At 41.1% G+C, this 24375-nt stretch overlaps 1 protein-coding gene across 5 annotated transcripts in view; it reads right to left on the reverse strand.

The window, feature by feature from the left end:
* SOX5 (SRY-box transcription factor 5) overlaps positions 1–24375 on the reverse strand; it is a 547425-nt gene that overhangs the window by 110015 nt on the left and 413035 nt on the right. For 3 of the 5 annotated variants that reach the window (XM_073318355.1, XM_078849535.1, XM_073318345.2), the window contains exon 7: positions 5049–5172. In XM_073318355.1, the coding sequence (XP_073174456.1) occupies positions 5049–5172 (124 nt within the window). The remainder of the gene's footprint in view (positions 1–5048; positions 5173–24375) is intronic. The other 2 variants (XM_078849539.1, XM_078849534.1) reach the window with 1 other exon arrangement.

Consider the following 24375-nt stretch of genomic DNA (forward strand, 5'->3'; position numbering starts at 1 on the left):
GCATTCGGCTCCTCAGGTTTGCTGGGGGATTATAATTTGCTGTTATATCTGCTTACTCTTTGCTGCCTTTTTGGCTCGCCTAGCAACAGCCCCTCCACTCTCACAAGCACAAGGGTTGGGTTTCTGTGTGGACCTTACATGCACCATACAAAAGGGGATGGGGAGGGAATTCCTTACTCCCTTTCCCTCACTATCAGTTACTTAATGTGTAGTAACAAATTAGCTCTCTCTCTACAGATCTATGAATGCGCACATACAAGGAAGAGCCATTTTGTTCACCATGGAAAGGAAGCCACCTCTGAAGTGTAATGCAGCAGCTTTTAAACAGCACTCAACAACATTTCACATCTTAACACTTTGGATTTACATAATGTTTTACATTTTCAGAGCACTTTACAAACACAAATTAAATGATTCTCTAAATAAACATCCCATGGCTGCCAGTGTTTTAACAACCATGATATCTAACTTTGCCCAGGTCTACACAATAGGGGGCAAATCCCAGGCCTAATGAAGTCAACAGTAAAAGTCCCTTGACTTCAATAGGGTCAGGATTTCCCCCACAGTGGTTGAAATGCTGGAACCATGAGTGCTTCACCCACATGGGAGCTCCCATTTTTGCTAACACCAGTGAAACTGAAAGCAACAGTGGGATATTTTAGGGTTAAAGAGCACAGTGTAGGGAAAGTCAGAGCGTTTAAATATTTGCTTAAAATCACATAGCACATCAGTGGCAGAGATTAGGAGTTCTGCCACTATTCTGGAAAAGCAGTAGTCTGGCTTTTATGCCTGTGCTCAGTCCAGTAGGACAACATACCTGATTGAAACTATAGGGAGGATGTATTAGAGTAATTTGGTGAAGATGTTGGGATTATCACATCACAATTTTGGAGGACCAGAACTAGTCCCAATCTTCATTTTATTTCTCATCCTAAATGTACATGGCATTTCATTATTCATCAAAAGCAGATGTCATGCACAAAACATTTTAGGATTTCAATTTTTAATAATAAACTCTGAATGTTTAGCAAAGAGATGACCAATGAATAGCCATTATTTCCTCTGCTATTCATGGAGAAATTAATGAACAGTGTATTTCCATCATGGCACACTGGCACTTCTTTTTCTACTGAGAAACAACTGCGTTGGTTATAAATAATAATAATAAACATTTTAAGCAATTACACTACATCTAAGTAGGGAGGCCAGATAGCAACCAGAACCAGGGATCAAGAACTCTGCTTCATTTTCTTAATAGAAATCCAATACTAATAGAACCTTCTAATCCAAGCCCAAGAGCTTTATGCTTCTTTCTGCCAACTTTAACACTACACAATATGCTGTAGAGAGAGGAGAGGAAGTGTCAACTTGTTTAAATGGTCCATTATGAAATGTAAACCATCTGTTTAAAAAAACATAACAAAACAAGCCATTCCCAACTAGAATTTGTTAGGAAGAAAAAGGAAAAAGTTACAGGTAGTGCATTGAACTAGAAGTCAGGAAACATGGGTTCTATAATCTGCTCTGCCATCTCACCTTGGGCAAATCACTTAATCTTGCTGCCTCAGTTTACCCATCTGTAAAATAGGAATGATCATACTTACATACCTTTGCAAAGCACGGTGAGAACCGTGGATAAAAACGATCCATTAAAATACTAGTTATTAATGAATTATCATCATATTGTTATTAATATCTCAGCGCACCAGAACATAGTACTAATCAGACAGTGAATCTACAGTGGACAAGCTCCTCTTACAACAGCATGTCAGAGCAGCTCTTTAGTGAATTTCAAGAAGTTAATGGCAATTAGAAAATAGTATTTTTCTCACCAAAATGACTCCCCACCTTCCCTCCAAAAAAAGTGTCCTTTTGGTCTTCTGGGGTATGCCATTTGAAGGGTTGGCTGAGGAATTTGACCACATAATTCTCACTGAAGCTAATGGGAGACATATAAATAAATCTCCAGGAAACCAGCCACTATTACTGGCCAGGAGAACCATAAACGGAAACCAACTACAGAGTGTTTAACTAGACTAGTCTCACCATCCAAGCTGAATGAAACAAGAGTAGTATTCAATAAGATATTCATACGTCTTCCTGTTTCAGTAATCTAAGGTGTTACTTGTAGCACAAAGGATCTTCTTTGCAATATGTGGGCTTTAACTTTCAAGAAGTGAGTGGTGATTTGGGGTATACTTTGATTATTGGATGTCCCAACTTGAGAGTCTTTATGGAGGCCTGACTTTCAGAGAGCAGGGCACAGCACCTTCTGAAAATTGAGCACTTTTCAGGTGTCTCAAACTTGGCAACCAATAATCAAGGCACCCAAAATCACTAATCCCTTTTTGAAAATGTAGGCCATGGTTTATATCTTGATAAAACTCATTTCCGCCCCCCCCCAAAAATCTATAAATTCCCCATTTGTGGGTAAATGCTAAATACGAAACTTGCTAATTTGTGGTTCTTACCTGTTTATCAATAGAACTAAGGGTCTCATGCAGTTTTTTGTTTCTAAATGCAAGTTACGAAAGCTAGCAAATAATAGAATTGTCATTTGGGAAGTCTATAAGTCAGTCTTGTAACATTTTCATTACAATTTTTCAGCCCAGGCTTAAAGAATAAAATTTTCAAAAGCACCTGAATGACTTAGGAACTTAAATCCCATTTTCTAAAGTTACTTAGGCAAATGGGTCTAGATTTTCAAAGGCATTTTAGATGCCTAAAAATGCAGATAGGAACGTAGTGGGATTTTCAAAAGTGCCTAAGCAGGTTAGACGCCTAAACATGGAAATTAGTGGAAGTTAAGATAACCTGCTTAAGCCCTTTTGAAAATCCCATTTGGCACTGTCTGCATCTTTAGGTGCCCAAAAATAACTTTGAAAATCTGATCAGTGGGATCCTAAGTCTATGTGAAAGTCAATGGGACATAGGCTTCTAAGTGCCTAGGTCACTTTTGAAAATGGAATGTAGGTTCCTAAGTCACTTAAGCACTTTTGAAAATTTTACTCAAAATCTTGTCTGCCATCTACCATGCCTTTACCATGACGACTAACAGAAATGGGGGAGAGAAGGGTAGAAGAGGGGAGTTGTTTTAATTGCCTGTCAAAAAACATTACTTGAGGGGACCATATTACCGTTTTCAAGGCTGCTACATTTTTCACTGCTACAACCGTTCTAAGTATAGCTAGGCCAATATATGTTATTGTTTACATTAAATTGTGAGCAAAAAGAAAAAAAACCCTTTGGACTACTGATCACTTCCCCTCAGCTTCTCATTCAAACTCAGTCAAACATGCCAGGGAATCAGCAAACAGAGAGCTGTCTTTCCCACTGGCTTCTGCTCAATCTTAGATCTTGACATGCTGTTAATTTTAAGCCCTATTGCCAGGAGCAGCAGCAACATTCTTCAGTTTTTTTTCATTTCCAAGGTTACAAAAATATGTGATGTCATATGAACTTCATGGATGTGAGGTACTATGTGACTATCCTCCTGTTAATTTACTAACAGTTAAAAAAAAATCAACCCTCTCTCCAAGTCAGACTGCATTAACACGGAACTAATTTAATCTGCCAGATATGTCTAATGGGGTGTTTTCTTGACCTTTTCCAGGCCTACAGTTATGGTAGCATTCATATTCAATGTGGCTTTCGGTTACACATTCTGCAATGTGAATCACTACTTCTCCCATTTGAGAACAAATGGGTGTGAAATCACTGGAAGAAGTGAATGAGCCTATGCATTGCACTGCAGCTGCTGAGTGAGGTGAAGTGTTTTGAACAGTGACTTCTCAGTAGTGGTAACAGCCTATATAGTACACCAAGATGAGGGCTGATGGCCAAAGCGAAAGGGAACTTTGCTTACAGAAACCCAATACTGGATCTATAAAGTTAGAAAAACAAAAGAATCTAAAACCGCGGGATGAAAAGTATCACCAGATAGTCCCTTTGCATTCAAAATTTAATAAACTGCTCCACTGGTGAGCAGTGCATAATGCTAAACAATTGACGAATTCATGAGTTAGTCAATGATACAGATGGATACACTGATGCGGACATAATAAAGCTAAACAGATGCACTAAAGAGAGAGAATGGTAAAACAAGCGAGTCTTAGATAACAAGATAGGAAACTGATGTCAGTAGAGTTAGATAAGCACAAATGCATAAAACCAGGTTTATAGAACCTATGCTGTAGCTAAATCTATTTGATGAAAGGAAGATTTTTGATTTATTTTGAACCTATATTTATTCTTATCTTGTTGACAGGAACAAGAGATCCTATGGAAGGCTTAAATAAAACTGCCAAAAAATTCAGGATCCTGTAGTGACCATAAAACTTTCAAAAATTAAAAAAATAGATGTTACACAGTTTTTAGTCTTAGGCTCTTGTAAAATATATTTATGCTTTGTGTTAGTCCATCAAATTGAGAGGCATATGATATCCTTGATCTTTGTACAGAACTCCCATTGAGATGAATGCGAGTTGTGTGTGTAGAAAGAGGGTAGAATAGGCCCTTAGTTAATAAAAAGCAAGCAGGCTGTTAGAGAAAAAACATATTTCCCTACAATAGCGTTGAAATGTATTGGGCCATTTCAAACAACTTCCCTTTTAGATTAAGAGAGGAGTATCTGCGTGTGCTGATGAGCATGTTTCCTTGTTTGTGTTTTGTTTTGTTGTACAGCATAGTCAAGAATTTCAAAAGTAAATAGTGTTTGTCAGTGCCCAACCTGACACACTGTAAAGAGATTTTCAGAAAGGGCAGAGCACATGCTATCTGAAAATCAGGCCCTTCAGGTTGGGCACTCACATTCACTAGCCAGTTCTGAAATTCTTGGCCATTATATCAATGAACATATTAGTGATCTCTTGGCAAATCCGTTCTCACACTATTCTGTAAATCCTAAATTCAGCTTAGTGGGTCTGTCACCTCAATGCAGTAGACGTGATATTTCTGATCTGGTGACTTAGTTCAGCATAAATACTGGACAACCTGTTTTAAAACTCTGCCCTCTGCCCACTTCCAGCTGGAAAATCTACAGGACTTACTGCATCCTGCCTTGTAGCTGAAACCAGGAGGAATGAGGAATCCTTGCTGAGCGGCTGCTGCTAGGGTTCGTTGATCTGGAGGGAACACTGGAATCATCAATGGAGGAAGCTGACCTTGAACCTGCTGAACAGAAGGAGGAAAATCAAACCTGGAAAATCTTCTGGAGAACATGCCTAAGCAGTTGCTTATTTATTTTTTTTAGCCAGGTCAGACTAGAATCTACTCCTGTGTTGCGAGGGGTTCCAACAGCATCAACAGTTCAGCCGTGTGTTAATTACCATACACCCCAGCACTTAATATTAATTACATAAATTAAGGCATACTTATATTTCATTTCACCTTAACAACCATGACTGCAGTTTTATAGATCTTCTCCATATGACACTAAGATATTCCACTTCACAATGCTGCCAAATCACAATCATATACATAGCACCTTTCATCCCAAATGATTCTAAACACTTTACAAATGTTAGACACGTATGTATGTGTTGGGATATGTGTGTGTATATATACACACATAGACACATGTATATGCATGCACAGACACATTCTCAGAGATGGCCACAAACACAGTTGAAACACTTTGCTCACAAGTGAAATGCAGCCACGTCTGGAGTGTCAACTGTTTCATGTTGCACAGCAACACTACACAAAAGCATAGGGCAGGAAATGAAGACTCTTACATTGCAAGTGAAACTGAAGGGGACTTTAGGCAGGCAGAAAGTGGTCATCCAAATTGGAAATTGGCCATAACACAACAGCTAACACTACTACTTTTGCAAAGTTTTATGAGTGTTTTTGATTAATACAAATGGTCAGGACATTGCTTTTCCATCTCACACAGAAGAGGAGCAAATTATTTGGTAACTTAAGACATCAGCAGCATAACTGGTTTTAATAAAAAAACTATACTAACAAATGAAACTTTGCCTTTCAGGAGATCAATCAGTAAAGGGAAGGAAACCCTTACAAGAGAGGTCATCAAGATAGACCACAGAATTGTGGAGCAGAGGCATAAGAGATGTAGATAGGCTGTCATAGATTAACATTTGGTTCATGATATGATGTATGCAGCCAGAGGCGATGCATCGGGTGGGGCACGCAGGGTCATGTGCTCCCCCCCCCACATTTCCTGCTTGGCTTGTACTGAGCATGCTCACATAGACTGAGCATGCTCAGTAATATCTGCTGAAGTCGCTGCCTTCACTCTGCCCCCCTTCTCTCCTCCCCACTGTTGGCAGGTACGGGTCCTCTCTGTATGCAGCATTAAGAATGGTGGTAACTGTGTGCGTGGTTATTGCACCATTATAGTCTGGGACATCCTGTAAGACGAAGCTCATAAGACATATTGGTTAGAAATTGTTGCAGTTGGAGACTGAATGCAAGACTGAAGCTATGCTAGATGTAGTGCCAATTACTCTGTTAACTGGATTCACTTTGACTGTTACTTTATTCTTCTTGTTGCTATTCTGATCTAGTTAGTTAAAAAGGCATATTTGGATTTTGTGAGACATAAAATATAAAATGCTATTTCTTCCTCCTTACATTCATCCAGTCTGGAGTCATCCCATTTCTGCCTTGATTTTTTTTTTTAAGACAAAGTAACTGTATTCTTTTAGAACAAAAATGAACAGCCGTGTGGAATTTTTGCATAGTACTCTTCTTCGGCAAGAAGCCATGGAACTTTTTTTTAAATGGTTTCCAAGGATGAAAGTGACTTTGCCAAGCAAAGAAGCTTCAAAACAGGACTCAAAAACACTAATAGAAAGACAGATGGTTCCACTAAGAGCTTTGCTGCCAAAAAAAAAAAAAGTAAAAAAAAGGCGAAAAAATTGAGTGATGTTATTGAAGCTGACTGCAAAGTTCTCTGATGACTGCAAATACTCTTGTCCCATTGCAAGTGTTAACTCTGCCTCCAGGGCTAATATAACCAAAGCACCACACACACACACAAAATTGTCATTGCCAAGCCCACAATGTAGCACAAGTCTGCACTTGATTCCAAGTGACTGCCTGATACGCTAGCAAAACATTGCACTAAAAAATCCTCCCATTTAGGAAGTCTACCAGGAAAATGCCCTTTTTTCTCACAACTGGCTGTCACATTTTCTTTTTCAAATTCTCTCTCCAAATTACATCCTGTAAGGGAGCCTTACGACCCTCTGACTTTAAATGACACAAACACAGTTGTATAAAGGAGGTAAGAACTGCGAAGAGGTGAGGATGGTTTGCTTGGATACAGAAATAACCCAGTCAAAACAATGTAATTTCCATTCCAAGCTGGAATATATGTAGCACCACTTTAATATCTGCAATTATTTCCTCCCAGAAATAAGGGCAAACATTATTTCATTTTAATCAGATTACTTGATACAATATAAAATGCATATATTATGACTGACCCTTTCTATGTCTCATTTAACTACTGTATGTTAACTTTTATGCAACGTATGTTCATTGTTACCTACTGTTGCTAGGATACAACTTTTTAAAGTGATAGATAATTCAGACCCTCCCTTTTCAGTTTTTACTCTTGAAGGTTTTCTTTATATTTTTCAAGCTAATGTCTTGTTATTCACATTTGTCTAATAGCTTATCAGATAGTTACTTTTCTTTAAAAAAAAAACAAACCAACCCCTTCTTGATACTTGATTTACAGTCTGAATGCAACTGACCCCAAATCAGGGCTAGTTTCAGACCTTGCCTTTTGTTCTACTAATGTATAAAGATAATGAAAGTAAATACACACGTTTATATGTACATAACAATTTTATACAAGTCTATACACTTGATAGTATCCCTCTCTCTCCACCATTCATAGGTGACTTCTTAGGTGTAAGTTCCTCAGGGTAGGGACTATAGGTTAAATCCTGATGCACTGAAGTCAATGGCAAAGCTCCAGTTGATTTCACTGAGCCAGAATTTCATCCTGATTCTTCATATGTATTTTTTACAGCGCCTAACACAATGCAGTCCTAAGTGGGACCTCTGGATGTTGCCGCCATATAAATATCATTGTCACATGACTTCTCAATTTACCACATGGCTCTGCAATCTACCTTATAACAGTATACCACTTTTCAGGTATCCACAACTACTATTCCATTATATGACAGATTGTACAGGCATGTGATAAACTGAAAAGCCATTTATGGATGCATCTTTCACTGACTCATCTTCACCCTGCTCACTTATTTGTTTGCCCCAAGACTCGTTCTAACATTCCAAACCATTAAATAACTGCAACTAGACACCAATAAAAAAAACCTCAGCAACCTGCCAGAGAGGTTCTTTCCTCTGCCCTCCTCCCCGCACCTCCTGCCAATGTAGAATTGCTCCATCAAAACAAACCTGATACATGTAATGTCACACAACTAGAAATGGGTATTTTAAAACTTTTGGAAAGAAGATTCCTAGCTTTTCAATATGAGTCATGGTACTTGCTTTCTACCCCTGGAAAGTCCCGAGTTATTGGATATTGAAGTCATGCCATTATAATGCAGAGAAAAGCTGTATTTTTTGCCATTTTAGAGGTGCTTAATGTATATGAGTTTTATTTCTTCTCTCCTTCTGAGCCATGTCCCATTAGACTGATGATAAAGAAAGACCCTATGAAACAACGAATAGTCCCAATACAATTTTTAAACACTCTAAAACATACCTAAAATACCTTTATTATAATATATCTGGAATATATAGAGCATTTGTTGGTGTATGTATGGTATGAAGGTTTTCTTAGCGCTCATTTAGCATGAACTACTTAATTTACCCTTAGATTCAGTGCTTTTAGATTCAGTGTGTATTATAACACAGTTATTAGAGTGAAGAGAATATCGGTCATTTTAAGATCAGTTATGCTGTTCAGAATATCTGAAGCAGCCCCTTCTCCGCCCCCTGACCTCTAAACAGTCTTCTTTTCAAGGTTTGTTTCATTAGGAAAAAGTTTGTATTTTTATGCAGTGTTTCAGTATTTGCAATTCCTATCACAGAAGGGACACACAATGAGAAAAAAAAAGTCAAAATAAATAAATTATATAACCTAAGAGGGAAAAACCACCTCATGTAATATAACTTATTATTTATTTTCAAAGTCCCCCTACATCCCAAAATAAAATAGAGTAAAATACAACAAATAATTATTTTTCTTTGTCCCAGTACCCGTCTTCCCTCAATGGAACTTAATGTGGTTATCAACGGATATGAAATACTTGGAATCTTATTGAGCAGAGGATGAGAAAATATGGAAATACTGAACTATAATATAAGCAAGTCACTATACAAGAATGTAGATATTTTCATTCATGCACATCAGACTGGTAATTTTGGAAGGAAGGTCCATGTTATGATGAAAGGAGAACACATGCTGCTCAAAAGTTTGGATTCTTAGAAGTAGCCCCTGAGGAGATGGATTGTAGACAGAGTGTAGAAGAGGCAGGAAGGGTTATCACATGGTTATGCAATTTATGACACAGACACTACACCACCATCTATGTATTATTATTAATTCTATTAAAATTGCTCCTAGTGCCCAAACCAAGATCAGGACCCAATTGTATTAGGAACTGTAAATACACAAGGTAAGAGAGAGTTCCTGCCCCGAAGAGTTTATAATTTAAATACACAAGATACATTAGGAGTGGGTGAAAGAAAATATTATTCCTAGTTTACAGGTGGGGAACTGAGGCACAAAGAGACTTAGGGCCAGATTTTTAAAGGTATTTACATGCCTAATGGAATTTTCAAAATCCTACTATGTTCCTATATGCACCTTTAAGCACCTAAATACTTTTAAAAATCTGGGCCTTAGTGATTTGCCCAAGTTTGCACCAGAAGTCTGTTGCAGAGCTGGGAACTGAATCCAGATCTCAAGGTTTAGTCCAGTATCTTAATCACAAAACCATATACTTCCTGTCTCACACATATATAAGATACAAATTCATCTATAGATGTGTATGTGAACACACTGGGCACAATTAAAACTCAGTATTTATTCTTTTTTATAGTACTTGTGATACTTTGATCTCTCCTACCTAAATTGAGGAAAATACCTTGATTATCGCAGTTACCTGGAACAATAAATAGTTACTAGCTACTGTTGTGCCTTATGTACATTTAGACTGCAAGCTCTTCAAGGCAGGGAGCATGTCTCTTTTTTATGTTCTATGAAATGCCTTGCACTCTTTGGGTCACTATATAAATAATTACACACAAAAGCTACATTAAAAAAACATTAAGGTAGAAAATTTAAGCACTCAGAAGTTAGGAAATATCAGAATTAAGGTTGCCTGTGCAACCTTAATTTGGCCCCCTTGTGGATATGTATTATGACACAGTCTTTAATTACACGGCCACATGCTATTTTTTCCCGCAGGACACTTGCCTCATTTAGCCAGCTCATATTTCTCAAGTAATATATGACCATCTTTCTTTTCTACAAATCTAGATATACATATGTAGCATCTGGTATTATTATTATTTTTTTCATTCTTATATACTTACACTAATTTTATTCTCACAATTGTCCGTTAAGTCTTTACTGACATAGACTTTTTGTATTTCCAGGGTTTACATTTTATTACATTTCTGGCACTTATATACTTTATATTTTGGGTTTGATTGCTAGTCCAACTCTCATTAAGTACTACCTTACTTGGCAAATGGTCCCAATGATTTCATTAGTATTACCTGTGGAGATAGTATTACTCAATATGAGTAAGGATGGGAGATTTGGGTCTTGAAGCAGGACTTCACCCTTTCCAGACAGATAAGACTTGGAACAGTAGTTCATTACTTTAGTCTCTCACAAGCTGTTACTCAGTGAAATACCATTCTAGAGGTCTATAAACATCTTTCTTTAAATTATTTCTTATTTTATTACATCCTTTTTTATACAGAAGTGTGGCTAACTTGCTTTTTTCATGTGAGGTAGCCAACAAACTGTCTCAATGAAATTCAAATATTACTTTCTCAGAGTACTGGATACACTTGGATTGCCCTTTAACTTTAGATTGTGTACAGAAACATTTCAAGAGTTAAACGTATTTCTAACTTGATATGAAAACTGAACATTATCATGAAGATGACATAAATATGCAGGTTTGTTTTCTGAAGCTAAGTATTTAATTGTATTAGGACACAGTGCTCTCAAACCACTTACTGCAGGTGAACTATTTACTACTGGGAATAGTTCCGTTGGCTTATGGGAGTATTCATGGTGGAAAGCACTCCACCTGGCATTTGAATGACTGGTCCTTTAAACAGGAAATATATTGGCCATTCCCCCCTCCCCAACCATATCTATCTTAAGCAGAAATAAAAATGCATTTCTTCTTACAACTACAATCTGTAATCTTCCATTATGGTTTGGCAATACCTCTAAAGTAAGAGAGTGAAATGTAGTTCTCCTGACCTGACCCTACATCATTGTCCCCCGCCCTCAAAACCACACTTGGAAGAGAATCTCCATTTATGAAAAGGGGACTCTGCTACCTCTGCAGCATCACCCTCACCCTCTTATGGATCCCAAGGAGGCCTCTTCATGGGGTCTGGGTTCTGTGCAGGTGTGGAGAATACAAACTATGGAGAAGAGACAGAGGCTGTGAGGACATGTACCTTGCTGGGATGGGCAACACATGGATTTCGTGCCCCCCTGCACAGATCTCTTGAGTTCTGCAAACTTTGTGAATGAGCATCCCCTGCCTTTGCCACACATAGAGGCAAATTCCCCAGCCCCTAGGCAGGATGATGTGGTGGATTTCTGTGAGAGGATCTTGTGGCGAGACATCTTCTTCCAGATCTACTTAGAATTCTTCTGCAGGGAATGATGTGGGCCATAAGTAGTATTCTTTCCCTTGTGGCATTAGAGACTTAGTTAAATACATGCCAGCACTTATTAAAATTCACCCTCCCCAAATATCACTAGAGTCATTCAATACTATAACCTCACTGTTCACAATTGCTTCCTAGTAATGCTACCATTCATAGGAAAATATGTTCTTATGTTGCCAGCCTATGAAGACAAATAAATAAGGCCATTTAGGGAGATAAAAAAAGAGACACCTCTGTAACTCCTCCAGAATACGAGGGCTTTTTGGAGAGATAATGTGGAAAAATTATTAGCTTGCTGAAAAATGGGAACTATCCCCAACAGGCAATAGCTTGAATGTGTGTGTCCTGGCACATAGAAAACATAGCAAACAGAAAGGCAGTGCAAAAGGGTAATGTCTCAAAGATTTACATAAACGCTGACCAGTTAAAAAAAGTGAACTGGATCAACTCCAGAAGCCCTAGAGCTCTGCACAGTCCTGAGGGAGATCCTTGTTTCGTTCCTCGTGTCCATTTCAGATAGATTTTGAGCACTATAAAAGTGAGCACACGCTCAGCTCCTTAACTGAGAGGTGGGGCAGAGGACGTGACTTGCATTGCAAAATGGCAGCCCCTCTAGCCAGCTACGTAGCAGTGAATATGCTCCAAAAGGAGTCGCTGATCCATTACCCATTTGGAAGGATAAGATGGAGTGGTATAAGCAGGTGGGGTGAGGCTGGGAAGAATGGAATATGACAGGGACACACAGGACCACCACGGACAGTTCATTCTTTCCTCGAAGGATGCAAGATGAAAGGAAATTTAGCATACAAGGAACTTTTTTTGTCTAGTTCCAAAGGAACAACTAAGAAAGGAGTGAATTTATTTATGTTCGTTTATATCAGTGGTTCTCAGCCACAGGTCCGGGGCCCCCCTGGGGGTCCGCAAGCAGATTTCAGGGCGTCCGTCAAGCAGGGCCAACATCAGACTCACTGGGACCCAGGGCAGAAAGCCGAAGCCCCACTGCATGGGGCTGAAGCCTGAGGCCCTGAGCCCCGCCACCTACGGCTGAAGCTGAAGCCCGAGCCGCTTAGCTTCATGGGGCTTCCTGTGGCGTGGGCCCCAAGCAACTGCCCTGTTTGCTACCCCCTAATGCCGACCCTGACTTTTATATGAAGAAAAACAGTTGTTGAGACACAGGTGGGCTGTGGAGTTTTTATAGCATGTTGGGGGGTCCTCAGAAAGAAAAAGGTTGAGAACTCCTGGTTTATAGAACATAAAAAAAAGCACGGAGCCTCTTCTCTCACATTTGATGTGGTAAATGGAAAATATACAGAAGCAGGGAAAACAGTAACACAATTTTATCTCACTTGGGATGTTCTATAGCAAGCCATTCAGATAACATGACAGTTATCTACAGAGACAATTCTACCACAGGAGCATCTTAGCACTTCCCCCCCAGGAAAAAAATGTCCCAAAGCAAAGAAAAATAAATTGGCCTATATTCCAATATGCGTCTGTTTTGAATCAATGGTTTAGATCTTTCACCTGAGGCGTTCATGCAGGATTAGTTGCTGCAGATTGTCTGGGTCCCATCCTAGTGGGTGAGATTCCCAATGAGCAATAGAACTTTCAAGAAGCCTTCTATAGTCAGATGATAGCCTGGTAGCTATGGCAGAGGACTAAAGTGCACCTTCAAAAGAGCCCTTGCTAGTTAAAGGACACACAGCTCAGGAGTAAGGCTCTTTCTTTCATGTAGGGGAAAGGGATCCATCATTTGGTTGACTGAACCGTTTGCTGAATGGGGGATTGGGCGGGGACAAGATAGGCTCTTTGCAACACGATGTCCAGTGTTTGGTCCAAAATGACTCATTTCACTGAGCTTAAAATTCATACGAATACTGCTTTTCCAAAGCTATAGTTTAATGTTTCCAAGTGGTAGCATGCGCCAGAGCCCCCTACAGCTGTGCTTATTTTACAATATCTGTCTCAGAAGTACAACTGAGGGTCATCATTTGTTGTAGGGTGGCCACAGACTTGTGAATGTCAAAGCTATTATTCCATTATTTAACACTGTGTATCCCTCTGTCAAGGTTCCTCCCCCACTCTGAACTGTAGGGTACAGATGTGAGGACCTGCATGAAAACCTCCTAAGCTTACTTTCACCAGCTTAGGTTAAAATTTCCCCAAGGTACAAATTAATTTTATCCTTTGTCCCTGGATCTGCACTGCCACCACCAAACTCTAACTGGGTTTACTGGGAAACGTAGTTTGGACATGTCTTTCCCCCCAAAATCCTCCCAACCCTTGCACCCCACTTCCTGGGGAAGGTTTGGTAAAAATCCTCACCAATTTGCACAGGTGACCACAGACCCAAACCCTGGGATCTGAGAACAATGAAAAAGCATTCAGTTTTCCTACAAGAAGACTCTTAATAGAAGTAAAGAAATCACCTCTGTAAATACCGTACAGGGTAATTAGATTCAAAACATAGAGAATCCCTCTAGGCAAAACCTTAAGTTACAAAAAAGACACACAGACAGGAATAGTCATTCTATTCAGCACAGTTCTTTTCTCAGCCATTTAAAGAAATCATAATCTAACACATACCTAGCTAGATTACTTACTAAAGTTCTAAGACTCCATTCCTGGTCTATCCCCGGCAAAAGCAGCATAGCGACAGACACAGACCTTTTGTTTCTCTCCCTCCTCCCAGCTTTTGAAAGTATCTTGTCTCCTCATTGGTCATTTTGGTCAGGTGCCAGCGAGGTTACCTTTAGCTTCTTAACCCTTTACAGGTGAGAGGATTTTTCCTCTGGCCAGGAGGGATTTTAAAGGGGTTTACCCTTCCCTTTATATTTATGACTCGCCCCCCAAATCTCAGCTAGGGTGAAACGCTGGCTGGGATTTCTTCCTGTAGCTCTAGGAAAAACAGAGTTAATAAGACACATGCACCTCTAAATATACTACCAAGTACATAAAGACTAACAATATTTTCCACATCTCAAGGACGATTTTAACCAGTTGATTCTGGGAAACTTTCACGGGAGAGTGCATCAGCCACTTTGTTAGAAGCTCCTGAGATGTGTTGGATGTCGAAATCAAAATCTTGGAGAGCTAAACTCCACCGAATAAGTTTTTTGTTATTTCCCATGGTGGTATGAAGCCACTGTAGTGCAGCATGGTCGGTTTGCAGGTGGAAACGCCGTCCACAAACATATGGGCGTAGCTTTTCCAGGGCGTAGACAATGGCGTAACATTCTTTTTCAGTGACTGACCAGTTGCTTTCCCTCTCAGACAGTTTTTTGCTGAGAAACACTACCGGGTGGAATTCTTGATCAGGTCCTTTGTGCATTAAAACTGCTCTCACACCACACTCGGACACATCTGTGGTCACTAGGAACGGTTTGTCAAAGTCTGGGGCCCTTAGTACAGGGTCAGACATGAGTGTCGCTTTAAGCTTGTTAAAGGCCTTCTGACACTTTTCGGTCCACTGAACTGCATTTGGCTGTTTCTTTTTGGTTAGGTCTGTCAGTGGGGCGGCGATTTGGCTGTATTGCGGTACAAATCGTCTGTAATAACCGGCCAAGCCTAAGAAGGATTGAACCTGTTTCTTTGACTTTGGGACAGGCCACTTTTGGATAGCATCCACTTTGGCCTGTAGAGGGCTGATAGTTCCTTGACCCCCCTGGTGTCCAAGGTAAGTCACTCTGTTTAGGCCTATTTGACACTTCTTAGCCTTAACAGTTAGTCCTGCCTCCCTTATGCGCTCAAAGACTTTTTGTAGATGTTCCAGGTGTTCTGCCCAGGAATCCGAAAATATGGCCACATCGTCAAGGTAGGCAACTGCATATTCTTCTAATCCCACTAGAAGACCATCTACAAGTCTTTGGAAGGTGGCTGGTGAATTCTCCAGCCCAAAAGGGAGCACATTAAATTCATACAGCCTGACATGTGTGGTGAAGGCTGACCTTTCCTTGGCAGATTCATCTAGTGTTACCTGCCAGTACCCCTTGGTTAAGTCCAAGGTAGAGATGAACTGGGCCCGTCCCAGTTTCTCCAATAATTCATCTGTGTGTGGCATTGGATAGTTGTCTGGGCGAGTCACAGCATTTAGCTTACGGTAGTCCACGCAAAAACGTATTTCCCCATCTGGTTTGGGAACTAGAACCACTGGAGATGCCCATGCACTTTCAGAGGGGCGGATTACACCCATCTGTAACATATCCTGGATCTCCCGTTCTATAGCAGTTTTAGCTTGAGGAGACACCCGGTAAGGTTGGACTTTAATTGGGCGAGCATTACCTGTGTCAATGGAGTGGTATGCCCGTTCAGTCAGTCCTGGGGTGGCTGAGAACGTTGGCGCATAGCTAGTGCACAGCTCCTGGATCTGCTGTCGCTGCATACGCCGAAGGGTCATGGAGAGGTTCACCTCTTCCACACCACCAGCACTTTTCCCTTCGTAGTAGACACCTTCAGGCCACTCAGCGTCCTCTCCTCCCTGGGCTGTAAACTGACAAACCTTTAATTCTCTGGAATAAAAGGGCTTTAGAGAATTAATATGGTACACTGTAGGCTTTTGGTTGGAGGTGGGGAATGCTATGAGATAATTAACAGCTCCCAGGTGCTCCTGGACCGTGAATGGCCCTTCCCATGATGCTTCCATTTTATGGGCCTGGAGCGCCTTTAAGACCATGACCTGGTCTCCTACTTTGAAGGAACGCTCTCTGGCATGTTTATCATACCAGGCTTTTTGCTCTTTTTGAGCATCTTGTAAGTTTTCTTTAGCAAGGGCTAAAGAGGTTTGGAGGGTGTTTTGTAGGTTGGTTACAAAGTCCAGAATGTTAGTTCCTGGAGAAGGTGTAAATCCCTCCCATTGCTGCTTCACCAACTGTAATGGCCCCTTAACCTCACGGCCATATACAAGTTCAAATGGGGAAAACCCTAAACTGGGATGTGGTACAGCTCTGTAGGCATAGAGCAACTGCTGCAAGACTAGTTCCCAATCGTTGGAGTGCTCATTTACGAATTTACGTATCATGGCCCCCAAAGTTCCATTAAACTTCTCCACCATGCCATTTGTTTGATGGTAATAAGGAGTGGCAACCAAGCGATTTACCCCATGAGCTTCCCAAAGGTTTTCCATAGTTCCTGCCAGGAAATTAGTCCCTGCATCTGTGAGGATGTCAGAGGGCCAACCTACCCTGGCAAAAATGTCTGCTAGTGCCTGGCACACACTTTTAGCCCTGGTGTTCCTTAGAGCTACTGCTTCCGGCCATCGGGTGGCAAAATCCATGAAAATCAGTATGTATTGCTTTCCTCTGGGTGTCTTTTTCGGAAAAGGACCCAGAATATCCACAGCTATTCGCTGAAATGGAATTTCAATGATGGGGAGTGGCTGGAGAGGGGCTTTGACCTGGTCTTGGGGTTTTCCCACTCTTTGGCATACTTCACTAGACCGGACATAGGTAGAAACATCCTTGCCCATTCCATCCCAGTGGAATGACCCCTCCAAACGGTCTTTGGTCCTGTTCACCCCAGCATGGCCACTAGGGTGATCATGGGCTAAGTTCAAGAGCTTGGCCCGGTATTTAGTTGGAACTACCAACTGTCTCTGAGGATGCCAGTCTTCCTGGTATCCACCAGAAAGAGTTTCCTTGTATAAAAGTCCTCTTTCTACAACAAACCTGGATTGATTAGAAGAGCTAAGAGACGGTGGGTTGCTCCGTGCCGCCGTCCAAGCTCTCTGGAGGCTTTCATCTGCTTCCTGTTCGGTCTGGAACTGTTCCCTTGATGCTGGAGACATCAGTTCCTCATTGGATTGTGGACCTATGCTTGGTTCCTCTGGAAGCGATGTAGGGGATGGGGCTGTTTCCATTGACTGTGAACCACTCTCCGCTGGGACACTATGTTGGGTTTCAGGCTCTGGCTGAGCCTCTTGTGTAGGGTTATGGGCTGCTGCTGGTTCAAGTTCGGTGGGGCCCTCTGGTGTTGAGGTTGCAAGTACTGGATTCGGTGCTGGCAATGGGTCTGGTGTTGGTTGTTCCGCTGGTTCCGGTTCTGGGACTCGTTCCGTCTGGGTCTCTGGGACTGCATCCACTACTGCTGTTGCAGACATTGGCATGGGGTCTGGGTCCATCACCTCTGACCGGGTCCTGACAGAAGTTTCCGGAACAGAGCCAGGCCTCACGGCTTGTTTAGCCTGGCTGCGGGTGACCATTCCCACCCTCTTGGCCTGCTTCACATGATTGGCCAAGTCTTCCCCCAACAGCATGGGGATGGGATAATCATCATAGACTGCAAAAGTCCATGTTCCTGACCAGCTCTGGTACTGGACAGGCAACTTGGCTGTAGGCAAATCAAAAGAGTTGGACTTGAAGGGTTGAATTGTCACTGGGATCTCTGGGTTGATTAAATTGGGATCCACTAAGGAAGCATGGATAGCTGACACTTGTGCTCTGGTGTCCCTCCTTCCCACTCACACTCACAGTTTCCCTCCTCTCCAAGGGTATCTGGAAGGTATCTGGGCCTGCGGACCTCTGGTGTGATTCCGGTGCAATGAACTGTAATCTGTTGGGGTTCTTGGGGCAGTTGGCCTTTACATGCCCCAGCTCGTTACATTTAAAACATCGTCCAGCTGACGGGTCACTGGGGCGAGGTGGGTTGCTGGAGAACGGGGTGGTTTTCTGGTTCAAAAAATCTCAAATTGATCTCAAAATGATTTCAGGTTAATCCCACCACTCTGCCACCATGTCAAGGTTCCTCCCCCTCTCTGAACTGTAGGGTACAGATGTGGGGACCTGCAAGAAAACCTCCTAAGCTTACTTACATCAGCTTAGGTTAAAACTTCCCCAAGGTACAAATTAATTTTATCCTTTGTCCCTGGATCTGCACTGCCACCACCAAACTCTAACTGGGTTTACTGGGAAACGTAGTTTGGACACATCTTTCCCCCCAAAATCCTCCCAACCCTTGCACCCCACTTCCTGGGGAAGGTTTGGTAAAAATCCTCACCAATTTGCATAGGTGACCACAGACCCAAACCCTGGGATCTGAGAACAATGAAAAAGCATTCAGTTTTCCTACAAGAAGACTCTTAATAGAAGTAAAGAAATCACCTCTGTAAAATCAGGATGGTAGATACCTTACAGGGTAATTAGATTCAAAACAGAGAATCCCTCTAGGCAAAACCTTAAGTTACAAAAAAGACACAGAGACAGGAATAGTCATTCTATTCAGCACAGTTCTTTTCTCAGCCATTTAAAGAAATCATAATCTAACACATACCTAGATTACTTACTAAAGTTCTAAGACTTCTTACTTTAGATTACTTACTAAAGTTCTAAGACTCCATTCCTGGTCTATCCCCGGCAAAAGCAGCATACTGACAGACACAGACCCTTTGTTTCTCTCCCTCCTCCCAGCTTATGAAAGTATCTTGTCTCCTCATTGGTCATTTTGGTCAGGTGCCAGCAAGGTTACCTTTAGCTTCTTAACCCTTTACAGGTGAGAGGATTTTTCCTCTGGCCAGGAGGGATTTTAAAGGGGTTTACCCTGCCCTTTATATTTATGACACCCTCTCTTTGTGTACACAATGATAACAGCAACTTGCTCCCAAATGTAGTCGTAATACAACAAGATTTAAAGTGTAATGCCACTCCCTCAGAATTGGAAACTATATGATCTTTCATAAATAACTGATGATGTCTCACAGCATAGGATGGAGCTTTACACAGTTTCCAGATGCTTGTTTAATGTTCTGCTCGATAAGTTCTGGACCTATGTTGAGCGCTCTAGCAGTAAGCCACTCAATGAACCATTTGTCAGTGAAAAGAAAACAGGTGTGAGATTTCCTGATGTGTTAGAAAGGACATCATGTAGGATAATTCTTAAGCTGCAAATGTGGACTATTTTCTGTGATTGGCTGATCTATTAAATACTGTTTCAATTATTACAATGATAAAGAAGGGTGGGGGGTGGGTATTGTAAATGCCTTACAGAATCATTGGCAACATAAAGTACATTTTCCTCTCTCTTGTTCATACTAGTCTCTTAGAAGTTGTATATGTATTCTTTTTTCCCCATTTTTGTCACTTTGCATCTACAAACACTGAAAGCCCCCTGTGTTTTAAATAAAGCTGAAACCAACACGGCCTCTTTGATTTTAAAATAATGTCTTCAGCCTATATAACACTTACATTTTACCAGATCATATCTATTTGCACAAAAGTGTTATGGTTTGATGTCAGAACAGCTCTGGGAACAGGGTTTGTTAAGGTAACTGCTGCCACAGAAGCAGCGGGAGAAGCATATATGATTGCTTTTGTGGAATCTCTGATAAATGCTAAGTAGTTTTTTTTTAATTTCTCAGTGATAGAGCGATAGGTATAAAAACAGAGCTATTTAGACTTTCTGGGATTTTTCTTATCACAATATAACCACTTTAATATGTTCAGGGTTACAGCCTGACATCCTTCACATTAGTGATTTATGGGTACATGCAAATCAAGTATGGGATCAATCATGGCTGGCCCAGCAGTGTGGAGGCCAACAGGAGCTCCTGAAAAAATTGTGCAGTGTGTTATTGGCATGTGGCTGACAAGCTTTGCTAGATACTCCTGGGGGAATTCTGTGCCAAAAAATTGAAAATTCTGTGCACATTTCAGAATTCTGCATATTTTATTTGTCAAAATAACGCAATATAATCACACCAGTTTCTACTATTTTGGTAATTTATTTCAAAATACCTGTTAGCAAGTACGTCTGTAACAATACAGACAACAAAAATGTTTCCCTGAGGAGTAGAGAGTTAAAGAAACCCCTACAACCACCCAGTTCCTGTTTCTCTGTTATGCCCCAACACCCTCTACACCCACAGAGCCCAGCCATGGGATACCCCCCTGGCTCAGACACCCACAGCCCCTACCCTCAGAGCTCAGCTGCAGGGCACCCCCCCAGCCCAGACACCCACACCGCATACCCCCAGAGCCCAGCCGTGGAGTGCCACCTGTCCAGACAACGGACTCCCCTACCCCCAGAACACAACCATGGGGTGCTCCCCAGCCCAGACACCTGCAACCCCTAAACCCTCAGAACCCAGCTGTGGGGCACCCTTCAGCCCTGACACCCACCCCACCAGAGCCCAGCCACGGGGCAATCCCTAGCCCAGACACCTGCACCCCTTACCTCCAGAGCCCAGATGCAGGGTGCTCCCCAGCCCAGACACCTGAACCCTCCAGGTCCCAGGCATCCAGAAAGAGAAACAGCCTGATGCTAGGTCCTGGGTTTATACGGAGTTTCCCGCATGCTGCCTGCTTCCATCAGAACATGCTGGGAACCACAGCTGCCCAGAACCCTCCAGCTCCCCTCCCCTCCCTTATCCCTCCCCCCAGCAGTGTCCTGTATTGCCAACTGGAAAGTTGGGCTCTGCTGGGTCCAGTGGCCCCTAGTGGTGGCCAGCAGCTCTGCAGCAACAATTCTGCAGGGAGGGATGAAATTCTGCACAGAACATTAATTCTCCACAAATTCTGCATTGCGCAGTGGAGCAGAATTCTACTAGGAGTAGCTAGCCAAGAGAGGTGACTCGGCCCTGCTTTCTCTTCAGCCTTTTTGAAGTGGGTTTGGATTCAGGTTAGCACAAGGACTGCAGCTGTGACTGGTGCTTATGAAAAAGATGCAAAAAAGGGACAGCTCGTTCCTTGTAGATGCATACAAGGGCTGGCTATAAACATGACCTAGATGACATTTTCACTTTGTCAGTGTATGCTCAGTAATATATTGAGTCCGTACTAATTAAGGGCTCAGTCCCATAAAAATTTATACATATGCAATTTTCAGCACATAAAACAGATCTATTAACTTCAGTGAGTCTACTCGTGGACTTAAAGCTAAGCATGTGCTTAGGTATTTGCAGGATTGGGGAATAAAACTGTATTTAGTGTCATAGAATTCTACTGCTTTCCTTAATATATTTACAGTGATCAACTAATCAAAAATCATAGCATTTTACATGAGAGAGAAAGCTGTAGAAAGGGTCACTATCATTAACCAGGACAACGAAGAGTGGTGGAAAAAACACAAAATATATATTTTGGTTATTTCTGTGAAGTCAATCAAGACTTCTATATTAAAAGTAAAAGATTATGTTTTTTCCCCAATGCTATTTTTTCCACATTTACATATTAAGCTGAATTTATTAAACCACTCAGTAAATAATAATTTTGATGTAGTTATTGCATAAAATGCACCTGGTCAGCTGTTAGAAATATGTCTGTCTTCTCCCTGCGCCCCTCCCCCGCAAACAGGAGGAGCTGTGCCAATCGGGAAGACATTGGATTTTAGAATTTCTATAGAGGAAGAAGAGTGCCAGGGTCTCAGGGGTTGATGCAGTGGTAAAATCCAGAGTTGAATCCAAAATTCACGAACATACCAATGTCTGTGGTTAGATCATGAGACAATTATCTGCCTTGAGTACTCAGCAGCGTGCTGTTGAGATATTCATGAGGCAACTCAGGAGGAAGACTGTGGCTCAGACAGTTATACTCTCCCTTCTGGTTCACCCACTGCTCTCAGAAAGGAGAAAATTGGAATGCAAATGGGAATTAAATGCAAAGCAGTGCATGGGAGCTGAGGGGGTGGAACCAAGGTTCTGTCCATTCCCCATATAATTCTGCCGCCTCCTGCTCACCTGGGTTGCTGGTAGGAGCAGCAGAGATTTTTTCCACTTCAGTGCTGCTACCTAATTTACACCTCTATGCCCCTTTCTCCCCTTTATGCCTCCATCTCGCAGTTGTATTCAGGCCACAGTTTGGCCTTGTAGTTGAAATCCCAACCCTTCTTAACATGTATCACAGCTGACATGCTGATCATCAATCAATTCAAGTGAAAAGATTCTATAAGTAATTCTGATAGATATATTTTTAATTTAATCACATAATTTGAAATATTTCTTTTCCCATAGCACTTGATATTAAAAAACCTGTCTACAAAGTCTGGTTCACAGAAGCAGACCATTAAAACTTTGTCTTACAAACTATTATTTCTTTTTTGTATGCCAATACCTTTAATATAATTTCAAATATTGTTATTGTAGTGGAGGAGTCATTCTTTCTGCATTTTTGAACAGTAATATTGAAATTTGATCTTTCAAATAAAATTCTAAGATTTCAAAATGTGTTTTTCTTTCCACGTCTCTTTGACAAGTGGGGTATCGTTAAGATAGGCATGTTTGTTTTAATTAATGAGTAGGCGGTGGGCAAGAATTAGAGGTTATTTAATATCATGTAGTGGGCAGCAATTCAAAACCTGTACAGTATCTGAATGCTGTAATGGCATAAACAAACATAAATGTCTAATCAAACTCACTCACTTGAAATTAAAATCTACCTATCCAGAGACAATATTTTGGTTAAGGACACAGAATAAAAGTTTATCTTACACTAAAAGTCTGTATTGTTTCTTGGTGTTTAAATGGAAAGTTTATGGGGAATAGTTGATAAAATGGTGTACAGCCAATCTAACATAGCTGTAAATAAACATTCTTTATGAGCTAATGAGAACTGGGTCTGCTAAGAAAATCTTAAATCTACTGACTAAACCCTGCTCTGAATGCTCCCCACTCCTTTATTATTAAATCATATACATGTTCCAATGTATGGTTAGTTTGCAATGACATCAGTTTCAGAGCTTTAGTTGTTATAACTGCTTAATGTACTGCTTTCTGAAGATGAATTTATTATTATTATTTTACACTGAGTTTTAGTGCTTCTGCAAGATCTTAAAAACCTTGCCCTTATATATGATGGACAAATGACCAGATCTTAGTGGAAATCTCTGTGGAAAACACATTTCTAGTGCTGGATAGCCTCTAATTACCGCCCGGGAAATGCACAGATTGAAACCTCTTTTCAATCTTTCAGCTGCTGAGGCTTGAGTCTGACTGTCCCCTCTGCCAGTGGGACTGTTCCTTAACAGAGTTTAGTTTCACCATTGACAATTCAATTTGAAAAGTAAAATAGAATCAAGTTGCAGAAGAAAGACTTAAAATATATGTCAACTCTTCTAGCCATGCTGATGTTTTCTCTGATATCATAAATCCTTTCAAATGACGGTGCTTGTGAGACGTTCTATTTGGTGCCACATTTTTAAATGGCCTCTCTCTACCCAGCCGCTAATTTTGTGCCTGCAATTTCTGATAGCACATAAATTGGAGGCACAATTAATAGCAGATGCAAGTGATAGGGTTTAGATATCTAACTACCTGACTTCTGAGCTCAGTTAGGTAGTTAGCCGCCCAAATCCTATAATCTGTAGCTGCGTTTAATTGCAGGCACAAAATTAGCAACTGTCCTTAAACATTTTTCCCATTATTTTTGACCACCTCCTCCTCCTCCTCTTTTAATATTGGCAGCATGAGGACAAACGACAGTAGAACAAAAGCACAAAGCAAAAGACTAAAAGTGTTTGTTTCCTTGGCACTTATAAGTCTGGCCAGCACATTGGAGAAGGAAATTATCTACC

The sequence above is a fragment of the Lepidochelys kempii genome, chromosome 1 (genome assembly GCF_965140285.1).
Source record: "Lepidochelys kempii isolate rLepKem1 chromosome 1, rLepKem1.hap1, whole genome shotgun sequence".
Classification (NCBI taxonomy): Eukaryota; Metazoa; Chordata; order Testudines; family Cheloniidae; genus Lepidochelys; species Lepidochelys kempii.